The 16817-nt window shown below is 53.1% G+C and overlaps 5 protein-coding genes across 6 annotated transcripts; 1 reads left to right on the top strand and 4 right to left on the bottom strand.

Annotated features, from left to right (window-relative positions):
- Positions 1–154: 154 nt before the first annotated feature.
- Positions 155–2682, bottom strand: IUM83_00652 (dna polymerase lambda-like protein; the record flags this gene model as incomplete). The annotated part of the gene is made up of 6 exons (XM_067924438.1): positions 155–514; positions 594–667; positions 736–941; positions 1016–1356; positions 1434–1534; positions 1602–2682. 6 exons carry the CDS (start codon positions 2680–2682, stop codon positions 155–157), a joined length of 2163 nt encoding a protein of 720 aa, XP_067788532.1.
- Positions 2683–3156: 474 nt separating this feature from the next.
- On the top strand, positions 3157–4670 carry IUM83_00651 (DNA ligase; the record flags this gene model as incomplete). Its single annotated transcript, XM_067924437.1, has 2 exons — positions 3157–4496; positions 4655–4670. The coding sequence occupies 2 exons, from the start codon at positions 3157–3159 to the stop codon at positions 4668–4670; spliced, it is 1356 nt and encodes a 451-aa protein (XP_067788533.1).
- Positions 4671–6193: 1523 nt separating this feature from the next.
- IUM83_00650 (AGC protein kinase) lies at positions 6194–7777 on the bottom strand (the record flags this gene model as incomplete). Its single annotated transcript, XM_067924436.1, has 1 exon — positions 6194–7777. The coding sequence occupies one exon, from the start codon at positions 7775–7777 to the stop codon at positions 6194–6196; it is 1584 nt and encodes a 527-aa protein (XP_067789345.1).
- A 1254-nt stretch (positions 7778–9031) lies between these two features.
- Positions 9032–11422, bottom strand: IUM83_00649 (the record flags this gene model as incomplete). 2 transcript variants are annotated; one of them, XM_067924434.1, is made up of 1 exon in its annotated part: positions 9032–11422. In XM_067924434.1, the coding sequence occupies one exon, from the start codon at positions 11420–11422 to the stop codon at positions 9032–9034; it is 2391 nt and encodes a 796-aa protein (XP_067789116.1). The 2 variants fall into 2 exon arrangements, with proteins under 2 accessions (XP_067789116.1, XP_067789115.1); XM_067924435.1 differs by having other exon boundaries at positions 9032–9340.
- Positions 11423–12661: 1239 nt separating this feature from the next.
- Positions 12662–15055, bottom strand: IUM83_00648 (Endo-1,3(4)-beta-glucanase 1; the record flags this gene model as incomplete). Its single annotated transcript, XM_067924433.1, has 1 exon — positions 12662–15055. One exon carries the CDS (start codon positions 15053–15055, stop codon positions 12662–12664), a length of 2394 nt encoding a protein of 797 aa, XP_067789114.1.
- Positions 15056–16817: the final 1762 nt, after the last annotated feature.

Genomic DNA, 16817 nt, shown 5'->3' with positions numbered 1-16817 from the left:
CCGTCTTCAATTTAGTGATCTTCTGACTGAGTTAACGGCTACCGCTACTTAAAAAGACCTTATTCAACATAATTTCGTATGGGATGTTAAATTGACGTCAACTTATCTGAGGGTCATGTTGGAATCTGGACACTGGAGTGCATGTACCACACCACTACTCGCTGCCGCCGCCTTCATCCGCACTAGTATTGGACTTGCGCTTTTCCTTGGCTTCGTCCTCTTCGATGAACTTAATATCGAAACAGTTGCGCTCGGTTGGGTCCTTGTATTCGAGACCCAGCGCGATGAACACGTCCACTTCGGACTCGCAGATGACACTGTCACCAAGTCGGACCTTGGTTCCGTTAACTCTCATCACTCGAGTGAGGGCGCGATCCGAGAGGCTCCAGCCATTCTTGTTGGCAAAAAGCCGCATGCTGCGGTTGAAATGGTCGCTGCCTGTGAAGTACAGGATTGCAAAACCGAAGAAGTGACGAGGGTAGATCTTGATGTCCAGGCGTCGGTATGGGAGGTCCTGTCGATACCGTCGCCACAAGTTGGTTGATTTCAACGGGACATTTCATGAAGCGCATATTGTCGGCAAGTAAACAAACCTTTGAGACACGACACACACCCATGTACGTATCACAACCACCAGTTTTTTGCTTTTGAAAATGGGTCAGATCGTCTGAAGGAACACATACAACACCGTCAGCATCTGATCGTCAACGCTGCAAAAAAAGTAGCCAGCATGACCTGTAAGAAAACCAGATGCGTGAAGGCGCTTCAGCAGTTCAGGCAGTATATCGCAAGTTTCAGCGTCGGGATCGGTGACCAAAACGTCACAATCACCGGAGGATAGCTTGCCGCGCCGATAAGAGCCACAGGCCAGCGCAATGGCGTTTGGTATGATCTTGTGAACTTCGTCCACGACAGTTTGTTCGATCAGCTGCACTTCAGCCCTGCACGTTTCATTCAGCGGGATAAATCAAGTCATTGAATTACCGAACAATGTAAGTACACAAATGCAGCGTACCTCGGGATTTTTGTAAGAAGGTCTTCATAGTGTTTCACGCCGATCTGCTGCTGGGTCGTCAAAACAGCAGCAGCTTCGGGCTTTCGTAAATCGTCCACCGACTTGTATCCCTGCCCATAGAGCTTTGCAGCTGTGACTGGACCAACGCCCCAAATTCGCGCAATTTCCACTAACGCGCGGAGCCTTGGATTCTTCTTCTTTGCATCAAGTTTGGCCAATCGGCCAGTCTCAAGAATTTCAATGACCTTATCTCGCAGACGGCCCTTAACCCAGTGCATGTCCTTAAAATCCTTCACACTGCGGACACGATGGCGCATGGCTTTCAGGCTCGACACAACTTTCTGTGAAAACACAAGCACATCGTGAGCACCATTAACACCGTGACATTGTAGCGTTCCAGCACTCAAACAACAATTACCTTATACATATATTGCCGCCAAATATCCCGTTCGACATCAAGAAACTCCATCATTTCCTCCAGTGGGTCCGTCAGATGTGCGTTAAGGTTTTGTTGAACCGCTGTGCATCGCAAGTAAACGTAAACGTTTTGATATCGTTTCGTTACCAATATCGTGAAAAAACGTACCCGATGAGCGCTGGCAGATGAATCCTTCGCCTTTTATCTTCTTGGAATTAGGCACTGCTGCCTCGTTAATCGGTCGGAAACCTGGGTTGTTCTTGTAAAAAATGGGCGTGCGTTTCTCCACCAGCTTGCGGTTGTTCTCGTTCAATTCAACTTGCTGTTGGCGAACCTCTTGGCTGTCGATGTGCACGGGTGGCGCCCGTACGATCCCCCGTGTGTCTGAGTTATCTGAATTTGAACCTCCGTCGCTATCGCTCTCGTCGTCCTTCTTCTTATGTGCTATCTTTTCCTCCAACTGTTGAGCGACCTCCTCGCAGTGTTGCTCGTGCCTCGTTGCTTCTTCGTGGACTTGCTGCAGCTCGGCCCAAGTCAACATTGACCCTGCTACCGGGAATTTCTTCTCTTGCCGTAAATACACCAGCCATTCCGGTGTATAGACTTCTACATTGGGCGGAGGGAATTTGTCAACGTGCAAGAACTCGGCCGCCTTGTCTCGCTTCAGCTGCGCACTCGCAATAACCAATCCAATTTCGCTCCAGTTGATCTTTGCACTAGCCCCGGACCTGGCGCTCTTCTTTAGGTTCGTATCAACGACACTTCCACCCAGCTTGTTCACCAGTCCCTTCAAAATCTCCAACCGCTTACGACCCATATCTGGTCCATAGGGAACCAGCAGCACACGCCTATCGTGCAGCAGTTGCATTTTGGGGTCCACAGATGCAGTGGACGCTGCACGTTTAGCCTTTTTGGCAGCTGAGCCTTTGGGCTTCCGTTCCGCGGGCCTCTTCTCTTGCTGCAAAGCCCCAAGCTTCTTCAGGTCGCGCATGTTAGCCGGCTCCTCTTCCGCTTCGGTTGTTCTCTGAGCTGTTTGTTCTTCTATTGGCAAATGTTCTTTCTCGGGCGGTGCATCGAAATCTGTCGCTGAACGCCGTGTCCCGTTCGAGGTTGGCAGCGCCTGTGAGGTATTGTCGACGGCATCTGACTTCAGACGCTGATGTCGTGTAGAGCGCAGCAACTCATCTATTTGGTCGAAGAACTCTCGCTTCTGCTGCACAGACAGCAGCTCGAGGGTCTTGGCATTCATCGCACCAAGGACTTGATAAGCGCAGTGGATTGGCGATGGCACAAAGAAATGGCTACATTTTTTTGCAGTTGGTCATTTTGCAACGGCTCGTGTCGCTTCAACAACCGTCGACGACGGCATTTGACCAGGCCCACGTTTTGGTGTTTTAGATAGCTTTATTGTAGCTTCCGTGCAATCACAAGTTGTGATTCACAACCTGAAATTCTGGTGGAGCGTCATTGATTGGCTCTTCTGTAGAGACAACACCGACTCAGCTAGAGAGCATCTACGGCATCTACGGCATCTACGGCATTTAATGGAACAACTTACCGCGGTTTCGGCTCCACTATTGCCACCGCAGGTCTGCAGCGTGTTCGAGAGATAGTGTGACGCGATATTGCTCGACATGCAGGAGAAGCACACTCTGTGAGCTCGTAGATGGGTACATCAAACTGTACCCATGTACCCAAAACCATCACTTTGCAAGTTGCCGAGATGGCTACAGCGTTGGACCAGAGCGCGGCGCTGGGGCTGTCGTTCACGGCGCTCTGCTCCGTGATCAAGGCCGTGGAGGCCACGCGCAACAACGACAAGAAGCTGGAGCTGCTGTTCAGCAAGGAGCTGCGCGCGCAGGTGGGCGGCGGCGACCTGTACCCGCTCGTGCGCCTCGTGCTGCCGCAGCTGGACCGGGAGCGCACGTACATGCTGAAGGAGAAGAAGATCGCCAAGATCTACGTGCAGGTGCTGGGCCTGTCGCCGGCCAGCAAGGACGCGCAGAAGCTCGAGCACTTCCACGACCCCAAGATCGTCGACAGCAAGTCGGTGGGGGACTTCGCCGCCGTGCTTTACGAGGTCATGCTCTACCGCAGCACAGCCAGTAAATCCAGGCAGCAACACACTTTACAAGACGTTAATGCGCTGTTGGACTCGCTGGTCCAAGCAGACAGCAATGCGACGAGGAAGAAGGTGATCATGAAGCTGGCCACGGAGTTTTCTGCGGACGAGCAGAAGTGGATCGTTCGAGTGGTGCTGAAGGATCTGAAGATCGGCCTGCGGCATGAAAGGGTGCTGAAGTTTATCCACCCAGATGCCATGGAGATGTATAACCATACAAACGACCTGCACAAGGTGTGCAGGGAGCTGCGGAACTCGGCGGTGAGGTATGTGCCGCAGCTTGAGCCGTTTCAAGTTTTCACGCCCATGCTGGCGAAGCGAGTGAACTTTGGAGAGTGCATCAGTGCGATCAATGCTGAGGCATTTGTGATGGAGCCGAAGCTGGATGGAGAACGGATCACGTGTCATGTGCAAGGGAAGGAGGTGCAGTTCATCTCGCGAAACGGGATCAACTACACGGAGAATTATGCGCCCTCAATTAAGCCGCATGTGCTGTCGCAACTGGAACCTGGAATAGACTGCATCTTGGATGGAGAGATGATGGTCTGGGATAATGTGGAGTATCGGCTTCGTGAATTCGGCCTTCTGAAGAATACCGCCAACGCCGTCCGCAAAGGAGAAGCAACGAATCGATGGTTGTGCTATGTGGTGTGGGACGTGGTTTACTTGGGCGGAAGTCCGAAAGCTGAACAATTGATTCGTGAGATATTCAAAGGTCCCGGTGAAATTAGCGTCGTCATGGGTCTACCTCTCCACGCGCGACGCAAGTTGTTGGTCCGCATTTTAAAACCACTTGATCACCGCATCATTATTATTGAGCAGAAGCTCGTCAACGACAAATCTGCCAAGGGAAGACACGACAGAGTCATGGCAGAGGTGGATGAACAGGTTTCTAACGGAGGCGAGGGCGTCATCATGAAAGATCTGAATGCGCACTATATGTGTGGAGAGAGCAGTCGAAAAACGAAAAAGTGGTTAAAGTTGAAGCCAGATTATGCGGGCATGACAACAGACCTGGATGCAATTATTATCGGCGGATTTTACGGTGTCGGAAGACGCCGCAGTGGTAACGTGTCAGTATTTTTATTGGGTGTATTAGCGCACTCGCTAGATGAGGATAAAGCAGCGAAAGCTACTGAGCCTGGAGCTGCATGTCCGACCGTGTACACATTTGCGAAAGTTGGTACTGGTTACAATCTGGAAGAGCTGGAACAAATGCGGCAAGAGTTAGAGCCGTACTGGCAGCCATGGGACGAGAACAATATTCCCCCGCATCTGAATGGCTGGAAACCACAAAAAAGTGATTTAAGGCCTGATGTCTGGATTGACCCTCGGCACTCAAAGATTCTCGAAGTGTACGGATTTGAGTTGTCCTTCACGACACTGTACTCGACTGGTCTGACCATTCGTTTCCCCCGTTGCAAGGCGATTCGCAACGACAAAGAATGGTATCAATGTATTGATCTTCAGGATCTAAATGCTGCACGCGGAAGCCTATCCACAAAACGTGCTTCGGAGGTGGCTCTGGGACAGAAGAGTACCGCGAGGCGCGTGAAAAAGCGCCAGACGATTTCATCTAGCCGTCCTAGTGGCGTTCTTGAAGGGTATTCTCGGGCAAATTTGGAAGGCATTGAACAAAAGCGAAGTGTGTTCGAGGGGAAGGAGTTTTGTGTCCTCCCTGGAAAATACGAAGCACCCCCACCGAATGCTATACCAACGATCCCGAGCGGTATTATCGAAGATAACGCCAAGCAACTGTCCAAGCAGACGGTTGAAAAACTACTCCATGCGTTCGGAGGCACTATTGTGCAGAATCCTATCGATAGTACCGATTATATTGTGGCCGCTGGAGACGCTGGGTTTAAAGTGGCGAATTTGAAGAAGCAAGGGTTGTTTAACATTGTCCACATTAGGTGGGTATTTAGTTGTGTGGCAGCGTCACGATTGATGTCGCTGAAGGCAGGTGACTTTATATTCGCCACGGACTTACAACGAGAGCTTCTCGCGAAGGAGTATGACCGCTACGGAGACCATTTCACGGAACACATCAGTCCAGATGACCTGCGGCGTATTATCCGCGAGTTATCTAGCGCCCCAAGGTCAGAGAATAAGTTCGGCGGGGATGAACGCGAGCAGCAGCCTTGGCAAATCCAAATGAAAGATTTGGAGATGGAAGAGGTGGAAGCGATGGATTGCGAGTTCACTTTTTTGGCGCATTGCGTTGTGTATTTTCAACACTGCTGCAACGATACCAACGCGGATGCGCTCTCGTTGGGACAAATGAAACTACTCGAGCAGCAACTAAGGCTCTACGGAGGCGTGGTTGCGCGTGAGATTGATTCCTCTGTTACACATGTCGTGGTGGCCGACCGGACTCGGCCACACGAAGTTCAATCAGCAGTCAGGAACTTGCGTCACCAAGGCTTGCCAGAGCCCCGCACTGTCACGAAGGAATGGATTGAGCAATGCGTGAAGCAGCACACCCAACTACCCGATGGTGACTTTGTTGTGCACGTGTAGGAGAACACATCCAAGCCCGACAAAGCCCGACAACATATAATTTATATTCATCCGTTTAGCCTTCTCGCCCGTGCATACACCATAGAACCGAGTTCTTGTATACAACAAGCTCCCTCATCTATTGGAAGTGAGAAGCGTCAGCACACCAGTCAAAGTCGCCGAAGTAGAAGTGGTCTTCTTCATCGTCGGACAGAGCGCCCTGCGGTTCCCGCTCTTCGTACACCAGGTGACCCTCGACTTGCTGGGACGTGAACTGATCTTCGAAGTTGGAGGTGTCAAGCTCGCTGGACAGTTTCGGGACGATCGGTGGAGCGACCTGCTTCGTCTCGAGCCGGTGCCAGCTTATATTTGCGAAGAACGGGTGGTCGAAAATCTCTTGCATTCCGTCGGGCCCATTGCCAAGACGCTTGCCGGCGTCCTTGTGCAGCAAGCCCGACAGGAAGTCGCAGAGGTCGGGGGAGAAGTGGCCCGGAAAACTCGGCTCCTCCTCCTCAATCTTGCGGAAGAGCAAGGCACGATCGCGCGGGGAGTAGAACGGAGGGTATCCCGTCAGCAGCTCGTACACAACACAGCCAAAACTCCATAGGTCCGCCGCTAATCCGTAACCCTGGCCACGCACGACCTCAGGAGCAATATAGTCTGCCGAGCCGCAGAAGCTAGTGCAACTTTGCTCCGATCGTTGTATCTGCTCACGCGCGAAACCAAAGTCTGCCAAGCGCAAGAAGCCTGCCTCATCCAGCAAGATATTCTCAGGCTTGAGGTCGCGATACAGGATGCCACGGTCGTGGAGGTAGCGCAGTGCCAGCGCGATCGAGGCCGCGTAGAACAGCACGTGGTCTTCAGGAAGGCGGTTCTTCGCGAACTTCTCCAGCAAGAAGTACATATCTCCACCGGGGCAGTATTCCAGCACGAAGTTCAGCGCGTCCGGGGTCTCGAAGGAGCAGTACATCTTGGTGATGAAGGGGTGGTCCACCGAGCACAGCACTTTCTTCTCCGTCAGAAGGCGCCTCGCCTCGCGCGTGGCGTTCCTGTCTCCATCCAGGCCGTTGATGCTGCCGAGCTTGGACTTGTACACCACCTTGACCGCAAACAGGCGGTTGGGGCACGCGCGCAGGCGACACAGCAAGACGGTACCGTACGACCCGGAGCCGATGATGCGGACGATGTCGAACACGTAGCGCGTTGGGTCGCGGGCCACCGCCGGGTCCTCCTCCTCTGCCTCCTCCTCCGTCCCCTCCTCGACCGTCTCCTCGTGCTCTAACAACTCCTCGATCGAGTGCTGCAGGTGGGTCATGTCCACATCCGACAACAGCGTGCTTGAGGACGACGACGCCGAGATGGTCGGCCGAGAGACCACAGGCTTCAGGCTGCTGTAGGAGCAGTCCCAGTCGTTGTTGCCGCTGGTCGGTGCATCGGTCGCCACTGTACTGGAAGAGGACGAGACCTCAGACGGCGGCTGGAGGCACCTGTACGAGCAGTCCCAGTCGTTGTTGCCTGACTTCTTCTTGTGGTTCTTGTCGCCAGGGGGCGAGGGCGAGTTGCCACCGCTCCGCAAGGCGTCCTCCAGCGACGCCTTGGCGAAGGAGCTGGCCAGCAACTGCGCGAACGTCCAGGTCTTGACGCTGCCCCACTTCTTGTGGTCCAGCGCGGCCGTGGGGCTGTCCGCTGCGTCTGCTCCGGGGTTGCGGGGGATTGGCGCCATCGTCACTGGTTGTCCCGCTACTGTGCCTGCTGTCCGCTGCTCGCTCTCTTGCTCTCCCTCCTGCCTACACGACGACTCCCCGGGCCGCGTCTGCCTCAACCGCTTCTTCTTCTTCAGCTGCCTGGGTAGAGCTCTGGATGGCGCAAAGCATCGAATGGGGCGCTGGGCTCCGGTCGGTTCTTTCGCTGTGGAGCTGGGGGCTGGTGGCTGCTGTCGCGGCAGCCGATTTGCACGGGAAGCAGATGTGGAGTTTTTACGGCGATTGCACAATTTTAGACCGGCCGTTTCAGATGAACGGAGATCTCCCGGAAAATTTTATTTTGAAACGCTTGGCCTAGCTGGGAAGGAAGGGAGAAGATGGAGTATTGTCTGGGGTGTCTGCACATGTACTGTAGTGGCGTCGGTATTGGCGCGATGGCTCCGTTGACCCGGCTGGTTCCGAGTTCATACCTTATTTGCACTTGCTGCGGTGGTCATCGCCGCAATACTTTACACCCGACAGCGACACGAGCAGCCACTCGACACGACGGAGTGGTGTGCCTGCACGCGCGAGAGAGGCTACCAATCCGGATAAGCTCGCCTTTTGGTGGGGAGCGGGGTTGGCCGTGAAATATGAGGCGGCAACAGGTACCGATTCCGAATCGGCGATTCGCAGCGCGTCACGCTTTCCTCGAATCTCTCTTGATCCCAGCTCGTAAAGAAGGGTCTCGCGAGAGATAGCTACGCTGGACCCAGTGATAGCGAGGCGGCTGTGGTGAAAAGAGCTTGAGCCGGCTGTCGAGTGGCATTCGGATGCCGACCCAGCTGTCCGTGTTTGCCTTAATACATGTAGGACGGTCTCACCAAACTACACGTAAAGCCGCAACAGTACACCTCTGCCACCAGTCGCGCAGCATTATCACAACCTCGTCGTATCATAGGACTCGTTCGTGTACTGTAGTTTTGTCTGCAGGCAAATGTTGGAAGTTTTACGATCATACAAATCTCAAGTCAACGCGTAGAACCTAGATTTAGAACTACGTCGAAAATGATTTAGAAACATTCAGTTTTTACGGGCTGTAAAAAAGTACCAAGTGCCCTTGCGTGTCACCGATTGACTGAGATCCGCGCCTTGTTGAAGCGACTCAAGCAACCAACACGCTGCTGTCCGCACGATCCTGCTGCTGGGAAGTCGCTCCACTCAACGTGAACTACCTGTACTCTCTCATCGCCTTCTCTTCGTGTAAGGATGGGTAGTTGATCGCACTAGAGTCTCTAGTAGAGATCTACTGCGACCTGCAACTTGGAGACCGAGCCCTTGATGCTCACATCGTCCCTGCAGCGGGTGGCGGCGTTGTACAGCGCCCATGAGCGCGACAGCCCGTCGTCCATAGTCGCGTTCTTAAGCTTGCGCAGCGAGTCCATCGGGTTAACCGTGGCCGCGTTCACCAACAGCAACGACAGCCACGAGTTGTTGCTGTTCTGCATGGTGACAATATTTTCCTTGGACAGGATATCGTTCCACTCCTGCGCCACGAAGACCGAAGTGCGAGCGAGCTCGTTGATCGGGGAAACCGGTAGCATTTGGATGCCGTGGATTGCATATTTCTCGTCGAGAAACCACGTGTTGTAGTATACCTTGTTGTCGAAGAAAATGCCCGTCACGTGGTTGCGGACAATTTCTGGTGGGTGAACTTTGTTGTCCGACTTGAGCAGGAAGTATGTGCGGATCGCGTGCGCATTCAAGCGAAGCATCAGACTACCGAGATCCTCCACCGCCTTGTTGCCCGATACCTTGCCCCACAACGTCATTCCATAGTAGAAGTTAATATCTTCGGAAGTGCTTTCCTCGTCCTTGCCGTTGTCGAGCAGCGTTACGCCACGCGAATACGAGTGGGCATGGAACCAGGAGAAGTGGCGGAACCGTGGGAAATAATGATCCTTTAGGCTCGGGTTCGCAACGTCACGCAGCATTGTCCAGATCATTCTCTCCAACTCGGGCATGCGGGACCAGTTCGGGTCCAGATGCTTCAGAATGGCAGACGCCGTCACGTAGTACCCGAAGTGATAGTGGTGGTCGTTGTAGATACCGCTACCAAAATCCATGTAGAGCCAACCATGCTCGAAAATCTGGCTGGAAACGATACCGCTGTACAGTGTCTCGTAGACAAGAGGAGGGAATTGGGTGTTGTTGAGCATCGGCTCGATCACAGCCTCCAGTTTTTCCAAACAGTACGACAGCAAAGTTGTATCTGTGCCCACGACTGAGCTGTCCGCCGCCATCAGGCACAATGACGCATACTTTTGATAGTACTTGCCGTTAAAATACCAACTGTTAGCATTCAGCGACCAATTGGCCATGATGTCCTTTTGCAGCGTCCGAAGCATATCCGTTTGTTGAACAACCCAAGGTGTCGGCTTTCGTGCTGGGTAGAAGTCCACCTCGAAGTCGGCCTCCGGTTCCACGAACGACCACGTCGGTGTAGTCGTAACCTGGCCCACCATCTCACCGCGAGTAGCCGAGTGCATCACAATAGCTCCGGCACTGGTTGACGTCGTCGGAGATCCAGTCAACGACTCCACCTGGTGCGGCAACGCGAAGTGCAGCAGACCCACCGTCTCGCAGCTGCTGCCCTCCACGTCCCAGTGCAACGAGTAGCGCGTGCGCGACTCCATCGACACGCTGCCACCGCGGACCATACACGAAGCAAACTCGTCGTAGACCGTGTCGTCAGCGTTTTCAGGCAGCAACGCCACTCGAATCGTGCCGGAGTAACCAGTGTCTGCCACCAGTGACGACCCAGATGCATTCGCCGAGAATACCACCGAGTCCTCTACGCGGAGCGAGAGGCTCTTGTCACTGGCATACAACACCCACGTCTGGCTGTTGTTGAGGTGGATGACGAACTTGCCCGGCGCTGAGTCGTCCACGTCGACGATGTCGTGCTCCGTGTCGATACGCGGCGTGAGTCCGTCGTACGTGGCGGACACGAAGGCCATGCCACTCAGCAGTGCCGACTCCATGCAAGAAGTGTTGGTTTTATCACACGTCCGAAGTTTTATACCGATGTCGTCCCAATGGTAAACTTCGTAGTTCGGCTTGGACGAGTTAAAAAACTCTTGAGCTGACAATGTTAGATCGTTGTGGACTCCATGAGTGTACCACTTGACGGTTCCGTTCACTTCGGGCGCCATTTCTCGATAGGAGTAAGGATAGAATGTTTGCAAGCCGAATGGCGCTTCCTTTGGCAGTTTGAACGCGTACGGGTTGGACCAAGCGGGGAAATTCTCCGATCTGTTGGTAGCCGTGACGTGAATCAAGTTACCCCACCACTTGTTGGTCGGGACCGGTTGATTGAGAACTTCCTCGGCGACGTTGATAATCGGGGCAAGCTTTGCGAGGCTACCGTTTCGCTGGAAGAGTTCTTCAGACGGAGCTTCAGTGCCAAACGGTGCGAAGTACCCACCGCTCGCAGAATCTTGCTTCGCAGCCTCAGGAGGGGTGTTGGGACGGAGTGTACCGACTAGCTTTTCGGTGGCGCTCTCGACGGTTCCGTGCAGGAAGTTAAAGCCTTCGCCGACATCAGGATCATTCTGAGAGGCGGCAGCATGTCTTGCCGCCGCTGCAACGGCTAGAGCAGTTCGTACCCACCACGAGGTCTTCATTGGACTACTCAGGACGTGAGATGACTGAGAGGACTAACGCAGCGGGGTGCGCAGTATACGGCAAACGCGTAACTACATGCATGTTCAGTACATGTAATCGACGTTGGCAACGCTGGAGCAGGGCAGAGGGCGATGGATAGGCTAGCAAGCTCCAGTCCATTACTTCACTGCTTTTCGACCCCACACTCGGCACCGAAAGTCGTCATGTCCATACGATGTTCTAGTCTGCTGCCGTCCGGCACGACTTCTTCACGTCTCTGTCCTAATGTTTACTTCGAGTTGATGGAACGCGTTACCTCTTCAACTTCATGGTTGGCGATTTGACAATCTGGACTTGTACGGCATCCAGTAACACTGCAAGTCCAACTCATACTGGATTCCGAGGCTTTGAAGAATTCAAACAAGAGGCGCCCTGGTTTCTCCGTCTGTGTCTGTGTCTCGGAATAAACGAAATTGTAATTTCTCAACACTGTCCCGAGGTGCTGGATCTGGGGATTGTGTTGCTCCTATACATACCCTGTCAAAATCGTTTTTAGCTTCAGCCTCCATTCACATATGCACAACACGAGGAGGACGCCTCTCAACTGGAAATTTGCACCTCATCGGCATGCAAACAAGCGTCATGGAGATGCTGTTGTCGCCCGTGCCGGATGCGGCGTTCCGCCCGCTATCCCCCCACTCCACCCCCTGCGCAGCCCGCCACTATGAGTGCCACTGTCGATAGAAGACATTCCGCACGCGAAGAAGCTCCAGCTGGGACGAAGCGCTCTCCTTCCGTGTCCCCCGAGAAATTCTCGGAGAACGTACCGCAAACACAGCATCGTCGTCGCCTTTGTCGGTCATGACAACCACGCGATGTCTGCCTCTCCGAAATGATGCCTATCTCGGAATAAAATCCTCAAACAATTCCCACCCCCTTGAACTGGTGGGAATTATTAATACAAGTAATGGCTTGTCGGGGATAAACGGCTAGCCAATCAGAATCGTTTAATTTATTCCGAGACACAGACGGAGAAACCAGGGTCAACAAAAGATACAGCAATGCTGCAACCGATGCTGGATACCAACCTATATCCTACATGTACATCTAGCAGGCTGGGCCTGGGAGTCTCGATAGGGCTTGCAACGTGCGGTCAGTGGATAGCACAAATTCATGGGATTGGGTATTTTGTGGGTTCGATGATGTAAAGCCATTCGTACATCGGTAGTTACGACGACAAATTGCCAAATTGAAGTGCTTCAAACCTTGACGGTCAGAGAGGTGGCCGCGACTGCAGTCACATTCACGTGCACGTCATCTCTGCAGCGAGTGGCAGCGTTATACAGTGCCCACGACCGAGAGAGACCATCGTCCATTGTCGCGTTCTTGAGGATACGCAGAGACTCCATCGGGTTCACGGTCGCTGCGCTCACAAGAAGCAACGAGAGCCATGTGATTGAAGTGTTGACCTTGACAACAATGTCTTCCTTGGACAGAATATCGTTCCATTCCTGCTCCACAAAAGTCGACGTACGAGCCAACTCGTTAATCGGCGACACCGGAATCATCTGAATGCCGTGGATGGCATACACCTCGTCCAGGAACCAAGTGTTGTACCACACCCTGTTATCGAAGAAAATGCCTGTCACGTGGTTCCGGACGATTTCAGGCGGGTGGATAGTGTTGTCAGACTTGAGCAAGAAGTACGTTCGAATCGCGTGGGCATCCAGACGAAGCATCAGACTTCCCAGATCTTCCACTGCCTTGTTGCCTGTTACCCTGCCCCACAACGTCATGCCATAGTAAAAGTTGACATCCTCCGACGTACTCTCCTCATCCTTGCCATTGTCGATCGAGGTCACTCCGTGAGAGTACGAGTGGCCCAAATACCATGAAAAGTGACGGAAACAAGGGAAGTACTTGTCGTCGGCACTAGGGTTCGTGACGTCGCGCAGCATCGTCCATATTATCCTCTCGAGCTCCGGCATGCGGGACCAGTTCGGGTCCAGGTGCTTCAGCATGGCAGATGCCGTCACGAAGTAGCCGTAGTGGTAGTGGTGGTCGTTGTACATGCCGTTACCGAACTCCGTGTAGATGCTACCCGTCTGGAAGATCGAGCTCGAGATCAAACCACTGTATAGCGTATCGTACATGAGCGGCGGTGAGAGCGTGTTGTTCAGCACCGGCTCGATCATAGCCTCCAGCTTCTCCAAACAGTACGACAGCAGCGTGGTGTCCGTACCCACGATAGAACTGTCTGCAGCCATCAGACACAGCGACGCGTACTTTTGATAGTACTTGCCGTTGTAGTACCAGCTCTTAGCATTCCAGTCTGACCAATTAGCCATAATGTCCTTTTGCAGCGTTCGGAGCATGTCCGTCTCCGCAACGATCCACGCAGACGGCTTTCGTGCTGGGTAGAAGTCCACCTCGAAGTCGGCCTCCGGTTCCACGAACGACCACGTCGGTGTAGTCGTAACCTGGCCCACCATCTCACCGCGAGTAGCCGAGTGCATCACAATAGCTCCGGCACTGGTTGACGTCGTCGGAGATCCAGTCAACGACTCCACCTGGTGCGGCAACGCGAAGTGCAGCAGACCCACCGTCTCGCAGCTGCTGCCCTCCACGTCCCAGTGCAACGAGTAGCGCGTGCGCGACTCCATCGACACGCTGCCACCGCGGACCATACACGAAGCAAACTCGTCGTAGACCGTGTCGTCAGCGTTTTCAGGCAGCAACGCCACTCGAATCGTGCCGGAGTAACCAGTGTCTGCCACCAGTGACGACCCAGATGCATTCACCGAGAATACCACCGAGTCCTCTACGCGGAGCGAGAGGCTCTTGTCACTGGCATACAACACCCACGTCTGGCTGTTGTTGAGGTGGATGACGAACTTGCCCGGCGCTGAGTCGTCCACGTCGACGATGTCGTGCTCCGTGTCGATACGCGGCGTGAGTCCGTCGTACGTGGCGGACACGAAGGCCATGCCGCTTACCAGTGCCGACTCCATGCATTTGCCGCTGGCCTCGTCACACGTGCGTAGTTTGGCGCCGCCTTCGTCCCACTCGTAGACCTCATACTTTGGCTCGTACAGGAAGAACTCCTCCGACGATAGCGTTAAGTCGTTGTGGTACGAGTGGTTGTATTCCTTGACTGTGCCATTGACCTCCGGAGCGATCTCGCGGTACGTGTACGAGTAGCAGGTTTGCAGCCCGTAGGGAGCCATTCGCGGCAGCTTCACCGCGTATGGGTTGGACCATGCAGGGAAATTGGTCACGTTCTTGAGGTCAGTGACGTGAATGATATTGGCCCACCACTTGTTCGTCGGAATGGGCTGGTTGAGAGCCTCTTCAGCGACATTGATGATCGGTACAATTTTTTCGAGACTGCTGTTGCGCTCGAAGAGCTCCTCCGGTGGTCCGTCAGTTTCGAAGGGCGCGAAATATCCTCCGCTTGTTGAGCCTTGATTGGCACTGGAGGAGGTCTCAGGCGCGTTGGGGCTCAGAGTTCCAACAAGTTTGTCAGTGGCACCCTTTACCGTGTCCTGCAGGAAGTTGTAGCCTTCACCGACGTCGGGATCGCTGGTCGACGCGGCGACGCGACGTGCAGCAAAGACAGCCGCAGCAGCTTGCAGTAGCGCAAGCACCTTCATAGTGTCTGGGTCAGGCTTTAGGAGGTGTCCGTCAGAACCGAAGCTGTTGGCGAAGGACTGTGCGCTGAGTGCGCAGTAGGGCAGCAAAAGCGAAATGACGTGGGCCAGCTGACCCCAGTCCGTCCGTACTGGGCCAGTAACTGGCTGCTGATGGAGGCACTTAGCTCATGCGAGGAACCCTGCGCCACGCTTTGCAATAGCCAGAGGGTCGAGAAAGCACGTTTTGGCTGGGGTTGTAGGTAATACCAGTCGGTATCTGTTCTTTCGCGATGGTGTTCATTTCGAGGAATTAAATAATGCAAGTACACTCGGGCAATGTGTAAAAACACAGTATAAGTAGATGTGATTATTATAGCTTTTGTAATTATCATTCTGCGGGATCTAGGGGCGAGTCCCAATCATTTACTACTCTGCTATTAGGAATTAAAAAATGCAAGTAGATTAGGGCAGTGTGTAAAACACAGTATAAGTAGATGTGGTTATTATAGCTCCTTGTAATTATCATTCTGCGGGGTCTAGGGGCGAGTCCCCATCATTTACTACTCTGCATTTGATAAATTATCAAATCTACTTAAATTATTTATTCCACTGCTCAATTCCCGTTGGAGCGCTGGATCGAGGATTTGCTGTTGTCGCATCGCGCCACGATGCCGCTTTCGTAGGAATGCCGCATTCCGAATGCGAGCGTTTGGAGTGTAACCTCTCCTAAACTCTGCCATCAGAGAACGCGAAATCTATGTGCGCATGTATTGTCCTAAGAATGCGAGTGTTTGAAGTGCCTCTGGTGAACCCTGCCGTCTAAGCACGCGAAATCTATTAGTTCACTCTCGTGGTATTGGGTTCATGTCTGCTCTCAGATACCGCATACTGTACATTGTTTATTCGTGTTGATGGCGGTACCGTATGCTTGTCAGTTGTTCTTGGAATTCGCATGCCATGTACGATACATGAACAGAGCATTTCAAGGACCACGTGTTTACGGGTTTACAGACTCATTGCTGCCAAACTGAGTTGTACATACCGAGTAACCTATGCTGTCACATACTAGTTTACCAACATAGACCAGATATTTGATGTCCTGTCTATCGGAACCATACGCAGGGAGCAGTCTATTGGATGTTATTAAGCACTGCTACGGCCCGGAACATATCGTCAAGATCATCGTCCAGGCTGAAAGCACCTATAGTCTTATCTAGACATTCTGCAGTGAGCACTTCGTCCAACTTAGCCGCTGGCAGTTCAGGATAGAAGTGGCTGATAGTCTTCATGATATCATGGTAGGCAACAAAATGGTCTAAGACCTTTAACTTGTGCGACGCGAAGGATGAAACCATGAGCGCGTCTTCACCTTACGACCTTCGCCGCCTGGCAGACAAGGCTGTCCTTTTGGACGTCGGTGCTGTGTGCGAGCCACGGGATGGCAACATGAGCTCCGAAAAATACAGTTCGAGGCCTGTAAGTGATAACTTAGGGTGCACGATGGTCCTTCCCGCGCGGACTAGGATTGGCTATATCACTGCTGAATGCCATACATGTCGAAGGTGATAGCACAGGAAATTCTGTACATGTATATGCAGGGCTCTGCATAAGCAAAGTGATGATTTCACAACTGGTACAGTACGTGTCGCACGGGGTGACGACAAACGGTTGTTATTTGTCAAACCTCTCCTTTACGTTACAACGTGTTCGCCCCACACGCTTGGGGTTGGTCGTGACTGTGCTGATGCAGTCCGAAGTCCGTCAGGCCGACGATGTCACAACG

Source organism: Phytophthora cinnamomi, assembly GCF_018691715.1.
Source record: "Phytophthora cinnamomi strain GKB4 chromosome Unknown Contig53, whole genome shotgun sequence".
Lineage (NCBI taxonomy): Eukaryota > Oomycota > Peronosporomycetes > Peronosporales > Peronosporaceae > Phytophthora > Phytophthora cinnamomi.
The sequence above is the reverse complement of the archived record's forward strand: the minus strand, read 5'-3'. Positions and strand labels throughout refer to the sequence as shown.